The sequence below is a fragment of the Leuciscus leuciscus genome (genome assembly GCF_965113295.1).
Source record: "Leuciscus leuciscus genome assembly, chromosome: 22".
Taxonomy (NCBI): Eukaryota; Metazoa; Chordata; class Actinopteri; order Cypriniformes; family Leuciscidae; genus Leuciscus; species Leuciscus leuciscus.
The window spans coordinates 16,174,461-16,189,425 of NC_138746.1; the positions used below are offsets into that span (position 1 = coordinate 16,174,461).

Here is a 14,965-nt window from a genome sequence, read left to right on the forward strand (position 1 = left end):
AAAGTTGGTCACACATCTGATGCAAATTTATCTGCCTTTCAGTTATGTTTTGCATACACGTCTGGTAAACAAAAAACTTTTTTTGTGTGCTTTTTTGTACTCTATATACAAAGATAAAGAGATTAAAGAAGTGATAATTGTTAATGTGTCTAGAGTAATTAAAGGGATAATTCATCCAAAAATCGTTTACTCACCCTCATATCGTTCTAAATTTGAATGACTTTCAAGGGAAGATATTTTGAAAAATGTCACATGCAGGAATGAAATGACATTAGGGTGAGTAAATGATGACATCATTTTCATTTTTAGGATTTTTTAAGATGCCATTAAATTGTGAGCTCACCTGGGAATTGAGGATGCAAAGAATAATGCAAGTTCATATCTGTCTTGAAACTGGAAGCCACAGATTGGATCGGACTCTGACCCTCGCCCACATTTTTACAATCATACTCTTTCACAATAAGAGCAAAACAAAACACTGGACTTATTCTATAAATATCCTTTCTTATACTCACTTGGCTGTGTGAATTCTATTAATCTCTGACTCATTCCTATGGAAAACTTGACTGAATGGATAATTGGCAGGCCTACAAAAGAGCCACAAACCTCACCAGCTGTTAATATTGTACAGCCAAGGCACACTCCAGTGACTTTTATTTTTACATGATTTTATGGATGTAATGCTAATGAAAATGAAAGGCTTGTTTGCAGACATCATTATTTTACATTATGAATTATATTATTTATACATATATTTTCTATTAAATATGCGCTGTATTAGTATGTAGTGTATTAGTGGGATTTTAACAACAATTCATATTGATGAATCTTTTTCTACAGTACTTAAATATTTATTTTATGACCTGAATCACTTTAAAGGTCTGTAGTCAATTCTAAGACTAAAATGGCAAAAATTGGAAATGTTTTGAATTTCACGCATGTTGTGCATCACACAGTCTGTTCGTATAATGTTTTGTAATTTGATAAAACCTGGCTTCTTTTGATTTCTTTTAAAACTCTATTAGTCATTTATTCTTTTAAATAATGAGCCCAGTGTTATGAGGCTCATATATTAAAGGGCATTTATTTGTGTATGTGTGTGTATAGTTGTGAGCAGGTGGGCTTGGGTGAAATGAAGAATGAGACTGTGGCACTGGGTGGCACTGCCAACCCTCTGCTGGCAGGCCTAGAGCACTACATGGAGGCCAATCCACCAGTAGTGGGCCTCATGAAGAGGTAACAGAGTAATAATGAAAATGGAGACAGAGAGATACCAGTCTGCTACGGCATAATAGATGGACATTTTTAATTGGGCCAACGTTTATTCATGTTTTCATTGATGTAATAGATTTTGGTGAGATCTCTTTTGCTCCATTTTGTGTTCTGGCTGTGGCAATTGATATGTGCTGTGTAAATGGAGTTTCCTCCCAGTAAGCACAAAACTTGCTTATATTTCATTGCATTTTAGTTAATTTAGTTAGTTATTGTTTAAAAAATGTTCGACAAACAGCATAAAGACATGAAAAAATGGCATAATGAAAACATGACATGTATTTTGGATTTGGATTAAAAAAAGATCAATACCCAAACAACGACTTTGAGAAAAGAAAAGGAATATATTCCTTATTTAGGTTGATCAAATATCTATATTTGCAATCAGCACATTTGAATGAAAAAGGCTTAAATTTTTTGTTTTGTTTATAAAATGCATATTTATGAGCAAAATACAACCAGAAAGAGCTGACTTTTTAAGGGTAAACACATTTAAAATGTAAGTGTTAAAAACAGGTCAGATGTGGTAATGGCAATTATAAAATGTTTCTGAAACTTTGAGAAAATATATATATATTTTTTTATAAATAAACATTTTATTTACACTTACATTGAAGTATTTTGTAAAAAACATCAACCTTTTCACAACTTAAAAAACCTTTACATCAACATAGCTGTGCTTACTGTGTTGGTGGTCTGTTGAATATGTTTGGCTTTACAGTTGGTTGAGCTGAGTTTGCTGTGAACTAAACTAGTGTTGTTTTTGGTTGAATTTTTTGATTGGCCAGCTGAAATGACACTTTAACACGCTTGCATGGTGAAAATGTATGGTTTACCACGCTAGATCAATGTACGGCGTGAGAGATGTCCTCCTTAACCGAAAGCTATGTTTGAGTGTGGTGTGTGTATATTTACGGTCGTTTCGTGTGTGTGTTCATTTTATTTCCTGTTGAGAGAATTATCAACACATTAACAAATCTGGTTGCTATTGCATACACAGATGGGATCTCCATTCATACTTGACATGTTTAAGGGTATACTTCATGTTAGTTTCTCTTTTAGCTAAATATGGTGTATTATGTCAGAGTAAACTGTTTATGTTTAGATTTGTATTCATATTTTTTTCTGCATTATGTTTTTCTGCTGAAAGGATTATTAGGCGAAGGGCAGAGGATTGTGGGTATTGAAATGCGTCCTGACAGTGCAGTAGGGAGTGGCTGCAGTTCTGTAATTCATGCAGACATGCAGTATGCCAAAATGCCTCAGGATTTTAGCATATACAAGCATAAATGCCGTAACTTAAACTGCAGTACAGCTGTCTGACTTTCCAGTTATGCCAGAGAAGAGTTAGAAACTTTTTTTTTTGCTGGCTTCCTCTGAATGGGAGTGTCAGCTTCCAGTCATAATCATTTACTGAAAAAAGAAAAAGGCTGTGTGGTTGAGCCTGTTGTCATCAGCAAGCCAAGCTGGCTGATCACATGACCACTCTGTGGTCCAATAGAAAAACACATGAGGATCTGCTCCCTCATTTGTTTCCATTTGAGGTGAAGGTGATTGATAGATTTTTAGTGTGAAATGACAGGCATAAATGTGTTAGCTATGGTGTCTCTGTTCTGTTAATGCCCCTGGAGGCACAGAGAGAGAAGAACACTAGGTGAGACAGGCAGTGTGGAGGAAGCATGGATGTCATACTTTATTGGGATGTTAGTCACTGACTGTGTTTCAGCTCTGGAAACGTGATATAGTCACAGAGATTCACCAGGTTGTATAATGTCTGCCGTAATAATTATTATTTTATTTTTTTTGGCTGGTGCTCTTCTATCATACATATAGGTAGCCACTCACACTAATTACACTACACTAAAAGCACTGATGCATTAACCTTCATCTAAAACAGGATTTTTCTGCCAAGACTTGAGGCTATGAATTCTATGAAGGCTTTTACTTGGCAAACACTCTTATTTCAGTTTTTCAAAATTACAGTATTTCAGCATCTTGATTATAATCTCAATAAAAATTGCACATGATTGCAAGTGATTTATAAAGTTGAAATGAGGAATTTAAGTGGTTTATCCAATGTAAAAATCATGTAGTGTATACTAGTCAAACCTTTTTGATGTGTGCACTGGTAAAAAGCCTTTTATTAAGCAATAATTTTTATAATCAGTTTTTATAAGCGTTGTTTTCCAATAAAATTATCTAAACATCCTTAAAATAAGATACATTTACTTGAGAAGCAAAATTGCATGATAAAAATACTTTTTCCAAAAATTAATTCACTATATTTTGTACAAAAAAAGCTATTGAGATAAGAAATATAAGCTTAATTCAAGTCATATTCTTATGATCTTATGCACTTTTGCTTCTCAAGAAATGTTTTCCTAGTTTTAAGACAACAAACATGTTTTGCAGTGTGTGTGTCTTTAGTTTCTTTTGCTTTTAAAGCACTAAGTTGTGCCCATGCATGAACTCTCATCCTGTCTCTGGCATGAGGTGAAGTGGAGTGCTTCGGCTTGGTGTGGAATAAACAACTGAATGTATCCCAGAGCAGATTTATTCTAATGTCTCTTTTTTGGTGAACGCTGTCAGCTGTGATGGTGACCAAGTTTCTACTGAGACCGCATCGCTGACCCAGAACCACTTGTCTAGCACACCTCAGCAAGATGCTCCATCCCTCAATCCTTTGGCTGCCCAGGTGGATTATGAATTCCAGGAAGCTTTAAAGGAATGTGAGGACGAAATGACTGCTCTTGGCATAACCTCCCATGCAGACACATGGACTGCAGGTGATCTGGACAGGTGTTTCTCTTTAGCCCTGCCTGAAAATGATGAGAAAAATATCAAATTTCATGGAGATTGCCATGAAAATGGAGCACACAAAAATGACTCCTCAGCAGGTGAAGAGGGGGTGTTCAGCTTCAGAGATTATGTTCTAGGAAAAAAGCTAACTAATACTTGTACAGCTGGAGCTAAGGATGTCAAAAACATCAAGGATATAACAGAAAACCACAGTGAGGAAGCTAGCCAGCTGTCAGAGGCAGAACAGCAAAGAAATTCAGAGATAGAGACAAAAATAGACACAGCTGAGAACGTAGCTGGCCAACAAAAAACACATAGCATATGGACAGGTACACAAACAACATCAGAGATGGATACAGCAAAGGAAACACTTACCCAGGATCAATCAATACAAGACATATGCTCTTCGAAATACATCCTGGAGGGTGAGAGCGCAAAAGATGAAAATAAAATAAATTTTATAGCACACACAACCCAGAGAGAAACCGGAGTACTTCAAGAGTTAAATCCTGTGATCGAAGAAGTCAGTTCTGCAAAAGCTACACAGATGAAAATAGAGATAAATAGTCAGTTAATTAGTGATTTACTGGCATGCCAATCCCCACATATGGATAAACATGCTGGTCATACGTTACACTTAGAAGCTAAAATAAGCGTACAACCAAACACACAAAAACAGGTGGAGTCAAGGACACAGCAGCAGATAAGTGGACAGATAGAAACAAACACAAAAGTAGGATCAAGCCTGGAGCATCAAAGACCGGAATTAGGACTCTCAGAACAGCTGAGTCCTGAGGGTAAACAATTGATCTGCTCCCCACCTCCAGAACCCAAGGCTCACCAAGCTAATTTTTCACTGGCTGAGGCTCCACCTGCCCTGATACTGCACTCTCCACAGGGGCCTGAGCAACATGATGACCAGGATCAGACAGATGGACCCTACAAATCAATATCAGAAGGTGAAACCATACACCACAACCACTGTACGACAGGGGAAGTAAAACATGAGAAAAATGTGTCTGATGCATCTGCTGTTGTGATTGATTTCGGCCAAGCTAAAACAGCCTCAGAACATGAGCCTGAAGGGAGATATGACTTAGAGACATGTCCACTGGAGCCGGAGAATGGACCTTCTTTAAGCAGTGGAGCTGACGCAAATGCAGCACTGTGGGGGAATTCACACTCCCTGAACCGAACCGGTGCAGAAGAAGAGGAAAAGAGCGCTCTTGAACAGGCTTCAGCAGAGTCCGCTGCCTCCACATTGCTACAAACACCCACGATGCCAGAAATGATAGAAAGTGAGGGAGAGAAGAAGAGAGATGATGCGTTCCAAAGTGTCGCAATAATAGTACAAGCAGCAGAGAGAGAATTGACAGTGCTGGAAGCAGATGAGTCTCCAAGCTCACAGGGAACATTAACTGAAATTACGGCTGAACAGGGACGGCAATGCACCTCAGTAATCTTTCCAAAGATTAAGTGCTCACCTGTTTCGAAAGAGGAGGCGACTGAGGAGAGCTGTGGCAACAAAATGCCACACAACTCGACAGAGAGCGAGGGGAAGGGAGGGGGTCTGCCGATCGCACTCTCCCCAGCTGGAAACAAAGATACAGGCACGGTCGACACAGAGGACAAAGCTCTGGTCACATATTCCTCTCCAGGCGTCCTTGGAACATGTGACTGGAAGGTGGGGAGTTCCCGATCAAAGAAGAGAAAAGGAGAGAGTGAAGAGGAGGGGAAAGAGACAAGCGAAGGAGGAGCACAGAACGTAGCACATGCCGGCAGGGTGTCACAGACAGAGACAGCAACCGAGACGTGTCCATCCCACGGCATCACAGCATCACTAGCGGCGACACAAGACGAGAGTGACCTCATCCTTCCTGTCACAGCAGGCACAGCCCTGTTTCCTCTGACCATCAACAGAATAAACGACTGCGTCTCCATCAGCCCACCCCCTCCTCTTTCACACATAAATTCTACAGAGACAGAAACGCAGAGAGAGGAAGAGGCTAATCTGAATCCAAGCCCAAGTGCATCAGGAGCAGAATTGCTTGGCAGTGATAGATCATTTCCGCCAGCATCTTCTTTGGAAAACGAATGCCTCGCTGCGCAAGTCAACAATCAACAGGTACAGAGCTCTTCACAAACTAGAACCACAAGCTGTGATACATCCATCAAGACAGAAGAAACAACTCCTACAAGTGAAGACACATCTCAATCAACTAAGCTACAAGTGAACATGAGGGATATCGCTGGAAGTTGTACCAAGGTGGAAGGGCGTATGTCTCCAAAAGGTATGCAGAGCTCTTTTGATGACCAAAAGGATACAGCGCTGAAAGGCCAAATGACTGAATGTGCCTCTCTGCCTCCACTCATGGTATTTGAAAATCTACGACACCCGGTAAAAGAAACTAGTTTTAACTTTAAAGGTTTTCTCACCATCAACAAACCAGAAATAGAAAAGGAAAAATCCAGTGCATTAAAAGAACCTACTGCTTTTGAGGAAGGAGGTAAAGAGGAAAGAAATTGGAAGCAAAAAGTGGAGGTGGAAACGACATATAAAGGGTCAAAGGACTGCAGAGAAACGACCAGCACATCTCAAGAGCAGGGTGAGACTACTGTAAAACTTGAAGAAAATGTTAATGTAAATATGGGTGCTTGTGAAGAAAGTAGAAAAGTGACAGATGAAACTGATGTTAACAATACAAATTCTGTTATATTTTCATCACTGTCAGCTGCAGATGAGACCACCAGTGTTACTGAAACAAAGGATGTGGTTAATGAAATTCTGGGAGAAACCGAAGCAATTAAACCGAACCAAGAATATAAAGAGTCTTTGAATGTTACTCCGATCAGTCCAAATTATACAGATGAGTCAGCATCCACTGAGAAGAATAGTGTTTTACTACAGGACGTTTCTCTACAAGAGGGTCGTAAAAGCAGTCCCGCTGTGGATGGTGAGCGGGCTGATATTGCTGTGTCTGAAGGAGTTGAACAGAGACATATAGAAATGCTATTTGGCAGAAAGGAAAAGCTGAATGAAGAGACTGACAAAACAAAGGGATGTGGGTTACCTGAAGCAGATGATATAGAAGTAATATGTCCAGGTAATTCAGAGAATTTTGTGAATGACAGTCAAGAGCATGAGTTATGCATAGAAAAATACACACATGAAGAGGAGTCACAGGTAAAAACCAGCTCCATGTCTCCAGCAGCAGCCCCAGACACAGACAGCATGTGTCCTTGCACTCAACCAGAAAACAAATTCAACCCAGAGCATCCTACTACAACCTTAGAGGTGCCACTCCTGTCAAAAGCTGTTAAGTGTGCAGACATGCTGACCTATCAGACAGAATCACAGTTTAGTGGTGAAATAATGAAAAGTGATGCAGTGGATGCTGGAGACACAACAGTCCCCTCTCTTCCTGCAGCGGAAACTATAGTACCAGCACAAAGTGATCTTTCCTCAACCACCAAACAAAGCACTAACAGTGATGCCAGAGATGTGTCTGTCATTGTACTAAAGGCTCCAGGCCCAATGCTGAGTCACTCTGAGTCCATTAATGACTGTGATATTGCTGTAGCAGGAACCTGGGAGCATTGCAGTGTGAACCCTGTGTTTAAGTCTGATACAGAGATTGTAAATAATGTTGCAGACCAAACGAATCAACAGTCAGATGTAAATGAAGACATGTTAAGAAAACCAAATGCAGATGATCCGCCCTTCACTGTTGGTGTCTCCGTACAGGAAATTGCAGCATCATCTGGGTCCCTTCTGCTCACTACTGACAGACCAGAACAGGCAGGTTGTTCACCGCTAGTTTCAAAAAACCCAGATCTTGTTGTAAATGCAAAGATGAAAGAGAATGAAGCATCTAAGGGCACTGTAGAATTTGATATTGGTCAAAAAGGGAAGACAGAAGGACATGTAAATTCTAAACATGAAAATGATTTATGCAGTGTACCTACAAATGTTACAACAGACAATGAGTTAAATAATGAAGACAAATCTGAAAAGTTCAAGCAGGTGAAAGGAGAAGATCACAACAAGGAGAGTGTGAAGGAAACTGAAGAAGAATCCAGTGCAAAAAATGAAACTAGTGCCTCTCAGGAAGAAGGAAAGGAACAGAAAAATGTGAAGCAGGATGAAGACAAATCTGAAAGATTCAAGCAGTTGAAAGGAGAAGATCACAACAAGGAGAGTGTGAAGGAAACTGAAGAAGAATCCAGTGCAAAAAATGAAACTAGTGCCTCTCAGGAAGAAGGAAATGAACAGAAAAATGTGAAGCAGGATGAGGACAAATCTGAAATATTCCAGCAGGTGAAAGGAGAAGATCACAACAAGGAGAGTGTAAAGAAAACTGAAGAAGAATCCAGTGCAAAAAATGAAACTAGTGCCTCTCAGGAAGAAGGAAAGGAACAGAAAAATGTGAAGCAGGATGAAGACAAATCTGAAAGATTCAAGCAGTTGAAAGGAGAAGATCACAACAAGGAGAGTGTGAAGGAAACTGAAGAAGAATCCAGTGCAAAAAATGAAACTAGTGCCTCTCAGGAAGAAGGAAATGAACAGAAAAATGTGAAGCAGGATGAGGACAAATCTGAAATATTCCAGCAGGTGAAAGGAGAAGATCACAACAAGGAGAGTGTAAAGAAAACTGAAGAAGAATCCAGTGCAAAAAATGAAACTAGTGCCTCTCAGGAAGAAGGAAATGAACAGAAAAATGTGAAGCAGGATGAAAGAAAGGAAAGGGAAGAAATGGCTTTTAGGGAGCAGAAGGACAGCAAAGTGGAAACTAACTCTGAAGCATCTTGTACTGATTCTCAATCTGCTTTGACAACACAGACTCCTAATGATGATATCAAATGTGATTCGCTCCTGATGCACTTACAGGGTGATACACTTCTGACTGAAGAACCTGTTCAACATGTGTCTGTAGACAATGTAAGAATTAATAAAGATGTATCCGAAGGGTTCAGCCAGGTGATGCTGCAGGAGTGTGTGAGGCAGGAGTGTGTGAAAGAAAATGAGAGACATAATGTAAAATCTGTCACAGAAAAGGACAGCAAAAAAAGGGCAAATACTTCTGAAGAACAGTATAAGACTGCTGCAAAAGAAGATTTTGATCAAACACAAGGAGAGAACCAGACATTAATAAATCACTTCAAGTTATCAGGAGAAGAAAAACTATTAAATGAAACCATTCCAAGAGGAAAATTGCAGTCTAGTTTTGTGCCTGATCCTGATTTAACCTCTAAAGGGATTATAGAAGAGGCTCTGGGTTGTAGAGGGGCACCAACTGAAAAATCTCCTCCAATCATTGATCAGACCCTGTCTGCAGTGGTGAATGCTTTTCCTGAGAGAGACCACACGCAAGATCCGTGGGCCTTGAGCCAGTCAGATTTGGTATTTTCACAATCCCAAGAGCTTCAGCAGCAGTTTATAAGTGCCCCAGAAACAGTGTTAAGTGTGGGTAAAAGCAATGGTTTAGAAAATGCTGAGACCAATAATCATGCAGATGCTGAGGCAAGTGAAACGCAAGAGAAAGTGATGGTGTATTGTAGTGCAGAGACTCAAGGTTCCCTAAACAGCACATCAGAGAGTGCCATACTGGTAGGGGGCAATGGCAAAGATGTTGCTGTGTACAATGTATGTCCACAGAATGAAGAGCAGAGTATGCAAAAAATAGATCTTAGTGGTGGGAATTTTCCTGTTTGTGTCGAAAGTATTTCAAGTGAAATTCAAACACAGCCGGCTCCCAACTCGTCTGTCACAGCATTGTCAGCTTCTGAAACTTCAGTAGTCAAAAAGGTTATAGAGGCTACAGAGGCAAAAGAGCCTTCAATCTCAGCATCACAGGAAAGTGTGAGTAAACATGCAGAATGTCCCAAATCACAGACTAGTGTGGACGAGCATGGACATGTGTTGGATGAAATCCTTGATACCAAGAAAAGCTCAGAACTTCCTATAAATTACTCAAGTGAATTCTCTGTGCTTCCCAGCCTCTCACACCATGTAGCAGGACTACAAATAAATGATAAATATTTCGGTTCTGTTACCCCTGGAGACATTGGAAACACTGAGATCCGACCTGATTCAATGAGTGATTTTGCACAGATGTCTCCTGCAGGAACTTCCCAACTTCAGCAAGCGAAAGAATTTGTTTTTCAGCCCTCTGATGAGCAGCTCTCCACCACATCCACTTTATCTGCTTCTGTGCTCCAGGAAAGTATTAAAGAGGAAAAAGAGATAAGTGTGGATCATGCTTCTAAAGATTCAGTAGAGTCCAATACTCCCAATTCCTCTCAGCAATCTGAGACAGCCGCCTGGAGGATGGAGCAGCTTAATAAGCATTTGTCAGAGCAATTCCCAGTCCGTACCCAAAACACAGAGGAGCAGGAGACACAGTGTTCTGAACAGCAGCTCTTGCAGTCACAACTTGTAAGAACTTGTTCAGGCTCTGAAAACACAATCAGTACTATGAAAGCAGAAGACACCGTTTCAAATGACAGACAACAGCCAGAAGGAATTCAAGAAAAGATAAGTAAACAGATAGAGGATGAAGAAGAGAATGAGACAGTTGAAAAAGATTGCATGGAGATGTCCAAAAGGGCTGAACCTAAGTCTTCAGAGTCTGTAGTGAAAGAAAGCATTTCCAAAGAAAACCGAAGGAAGCTGGAGGAGCACTCTTTATCTTCCCCTGATGAAGCAATAGTCAGTAATGTAGACCAGCAAATAGAGGAAGTCACTGATGGGACACTGATTGAAATGAAAAAGGTTGTGTCATTGTCATATCCTGAGACCGCTGTCTACTTGGTGACTGACCCCCAGGATTCCCTCCAGCCCCCTCTCACCGTCAATCAACAGTCTAGTCAGCAGCCCACCAAGTCTTTTATTCAAACTTTATGTGAAACTGTCACAGATACATCTAAAAGTAGCAGCAAGCAAAATCCTGACATAGCAGATAGCTATTGTGGAGACATAGAATCGCTTCTTACTGAAAAAGCAATACTGAAAGATTACAGTGAAGTTAGTGAAGAGGAAGTCAGCAAGGTTTCAGAATCGGCAGACGTGTTGCTGGGTTCAGACCCAGGAACCGTTCAGGTATCACCGATTAAAGACCGTTCAGATAGACAAGACCTAAGTGTAGTCTTTGTACCTGAGAGGTCAGTCAACTCTTCTGAAAGTTCTGATTGGCTCAGAGCTCTGAAGGAAGCAGCCTCCATGTCTCAGATCATTCCAGAGAACAGAGATGAGACTACCTGTGGAGCTACAGAAAACAGGTACTTTTCACATCGATGTGGTTGTTTTTTTAAATGAGAGACAGTGAGGGAAAGTGACTTTGTTGCACTCACAGAAATGTCAGAATAAATGTAGTGGTTTTCATTGACACACACAGATACATATTACATTATTTATTAAGAACAGTGTATCAAAGAACCTGGAATATAATTTCATCATAGATGTAAACAAGTGTTTTATGATTGTGTGATGTTTTGTGTGAAAAGCCCATTATCTCCTGAGAGTGACCTCAACAGTGACATCAACTCGTGCCCTTTAGGGCAAGAAAGAATCCTTTCATACCCACGCACAAACACACACTGGGCTTCTCATATTTGAGCGCAACACATACGCTTGCATGCATACAGGCTATAAGACGTTTGCATTGAGACAAACAGTAAGCATGATTTATTCATCTGCTCTTTCTGTTTATTTTTCTTTCCAGACCATTTGAGACCCTCGGTTCGCCTCAGGCTGAACTAGACTTCCAAACCCCAACTGAGGAATATTTCCCCCCTGCTCCTGATGAGAGTTTGCCCTTTGCTACTGAGGACAGTTTTCCCGCTGTGCCTGAGGAGAGTTTTCTCCCTGTTACTGAGCAGCCAGAAGAACAAGAAGACTGCAGGTGAGACTTTATAAATACCGCTTATGCACTTGCATTGGTTTGTTATTGAATCTACTGCTACAAACCACACAGGAATGTGAATGACTATTTTAGGACACAGGATGTAAAAATAATGCTGTTTTGGTCCAGGGAATACCATTATTGATAGAAGGCTCATGCAGTGCAGTTGGGAGCATCACTGTTGATTTTAGTTTATTTGTTTTATAAATGTCTGTGTTTGATGTTTGTCTGGATGGTCTAAATTGGATATCTGTGATGGATTCTGTCTATTTCATTGCTTAAATTAACCATATTGCTATGTGGGTGTTCAAAGATCTATTTGTTGAATTGTCTTTAAAGAACAGGTTTAACACATCGCACTTGGCTTCCTTTGGGTGACTATTCTTGTTCTCTCTCATTTTGATAGTACCCCTCACTCCCTCTCTTCATTCTATATCTGCTCTGTTGCAACAGCCACAACAGATGAAAGTGGAGCACCTGGTGCTTGTCAGTCAAAGATTTTAGCCTCATTTAGAAAGACACGTGGGAGCCAGAGAGACAGAAAGATAAAAGGAAAGAGAGAGAGTGGTGGACAAAATGATAAAGAATGAAAATGAGGGGAAAGAAGAGAGACAAACTTTGACTGTGTGCATTTGACCCAGTATCCATGAGCGCCCCACACTTTGTTACTTGACACAGATGTGGACTAAAGGAATTTTGCCTGTATCTGTTAGTATGTGTGTGCATGCACATGTCTTGCTAAAGCATGCATATGTGTTTGCTATTTGCACCAACGCCCTGACATGAGGTCATACCAAGAGGTCTGTCAGTCTGGAACAAAAGCCATCGTTCAGGGCAGCTCCAGTTGAGAATATTAGCCTACTCAGTGTGGATAGATAGATAGATAGATAGATAGATAGATAGATAGATACTCACAAGAGACTGAGAGAAAGGGAGAGAGATAGGGAGAAGTAAAAGAGAGAGCGAGTGTAAAGTGGCTGCCTGAGGAATTTTGAGTGGCTTGCCTAAAAGAATAGTCGCACACTTTACTTTGGGTGCTGATCTCGGGTGAGTTCTATACCATCCTTCGCTGTTTAAAATGATGTTTTTCTCTTTTGATTTGACTAATAGTGGAAGTTGCTGAAGAATACAGGCTTATGGGTATTTGGAGAGATGCTAATTACAGATGGTTTGTGATGATCTCACTGAATAGATGGGGGGGAGGGTCAGTAGGAAGACAGGGAGGAAATAAGGAAGTGTGTTGTGAAGTCTCTCTTTATGTCTTTCAAATTTGCTGGCTTGCATCAGACAACTGATGATAATGATTTGCTTAGTGTTGACAGAAGGTTAAATTCCGTTATTGTAAGGAATGAAGTAGATTACACAGGACTTTATGGTTGCAGTCAAGAGACCTTTGCTCTTGGTAATGTAAGATAAACATTTGTAAAATCCTTGTGTCACTGCTAGACCTGTTTTTAGACTTGAACCGATAAAATGCTAATACATATAGTTTGTGGCATGTGAATTTACTCGAATTTTGGAATAATCAGAGATGGTGTTTTGAACTATACGTGGCTTTTGAGGGTTTGTACAGTAAATAAAGGAATTACAGTGCACAACTATTGCCTGAAGTTTATAGTCAGATGTTTTAGGCTAACTACCAACTTCCCACATCTATGAGCTAATATTATCTTGTTAAGGTAACTGTGCCAATTTTAATAAAAGCTTGAGCCAGCTACCTTTTTGTTAAAGCTCTTAAGTTTCCCTTCAGAGGAAACCAGAGAGCTTATTTTCTGTATTATTTAGGAAGCTGCAAATTTTTCTTATACTAGATCCTCAACAGCTGAATGGAAACACAGCAATGTTATAAAATTACTATAATATCCAGCTGACTGCATTTGTATTGAATTAAAATGTAAGGTTAAGTTTATTTGAGAGCTCATGCTAATTTTTATAGTGCCTACCACACAGTTTCCATTATAAGTCGCATACAACAGTATTCTGTGTTTCCAACTTTCACACATTTTTATATAGGGCAGCTGAATATGTAATTTCTAAACTGTTCCATGTAATTTGGATGGATTGTTCCTTATTCCACATTTGAGGGTTCAATTCAATCTATTTTGAATCCACTTGTAATTTTACATCTAAAGTGAATGAATGTTTCTGTGTGGATGCAAAAGCTCCCGAGAGAGAGAGAGGTGGGGGTTGGCTTGGAAACTTTATGATGCGTGACTAGAGCTAAGCAACAGTTACCATGGCAACAAGTGTTATCCATAGCAATTATTTTTATTTAATGAAACAATTATTTTAGGGAAGCTTTTTAAAGAGGTGCTTAGTCAAAATGTTTTACAATTGTTCATTACAAAACAAGACAATAGGCCCTAATAATACTTGTCTAATTATGCTTTAAATATTGCTGTCAGTAAGTTTGATGGAGTGTGTCTGTGAAAAGGCTGTATGGTGGCTACACTAACAGTAGTGACGTTGTTATTTTTTATGGCTAGTAAAACAGCAGCTCCCTCCTGCTGCCTTTATTTTCTGCAGTCTGTTTGCTATTAAAAACCCTGTTTGGACTTATTCCTATGGACACAGCTGCTCCTGGGAGATCAGATTGTGTGTTTGGGCTCTTTCTATTAACTATGGTGCATTATAAACCTTGTTGTGTACATTAAAGTTGTGTTTTGTGGTTATGTCTAGCATGCAATCTCCCACTATTCGGCTAAAGCAAAATAAGGAGAGGATCATAAGAGTAGGCCTGATTAGAGGGCAATTCTGCTAACTGTCTACAGCTGTTACTGAAAGGATAGCGCAGTGCTATGTGCAGTTGTTTAAGCAGTGTGGTGGAGTGAGTTGTATTTTTAGGATGTGACATGAGGCACACCCCTTGATAGGAGCAGCTGAAGGGCTGTCTGCTGCTCTGTCTGTTGGATTAGGTTTTGTTTGTGATATTGCTCAGCTATTGCCATTTTTCCCTGCATGCCAAGAGTGTATAGGGTGATTTAGTAGGAGTG

The 14,965-nt window shown here is 39.9% G+C and overlaps 1 protein-coding gene across 9 annotated transcripts in view; it reads left to right on the forward strand.

Annotated features, from left to right (window-relative positions):
- The window catches only part of tacc2 (transforming, acidic coiled-coil containing protein 2), a 64,948-nt gene that overhangs the window by 12,969 nt on the left and 37,014 nt on the right, over nucleotides 1–14,965 (forward strand). For all 9 annotated transcript variants that reach the window (XM_082154757.1, XM_082154760.1, XM_082154762.1 and 6 more), the window contains 3 exons: nucleotides 1,108–1,236; nucleotides 3,862–11,349; nucleotides 11,793–11,972. In XM_082154757.1, coding sequence (XP_082010883.1) covers nucleotides 1,108–1,236; nucleotides 3,862–11,349; nucleotides 11,793–11,972 — 7,797 coding nt within the window. The remainder of the gene's footprint in view (nucleotides 1–1,107; nucleotides 1,237–3,861; nucleotides 11,350–11,792; nucleotides 11,973–14,965) is intronic.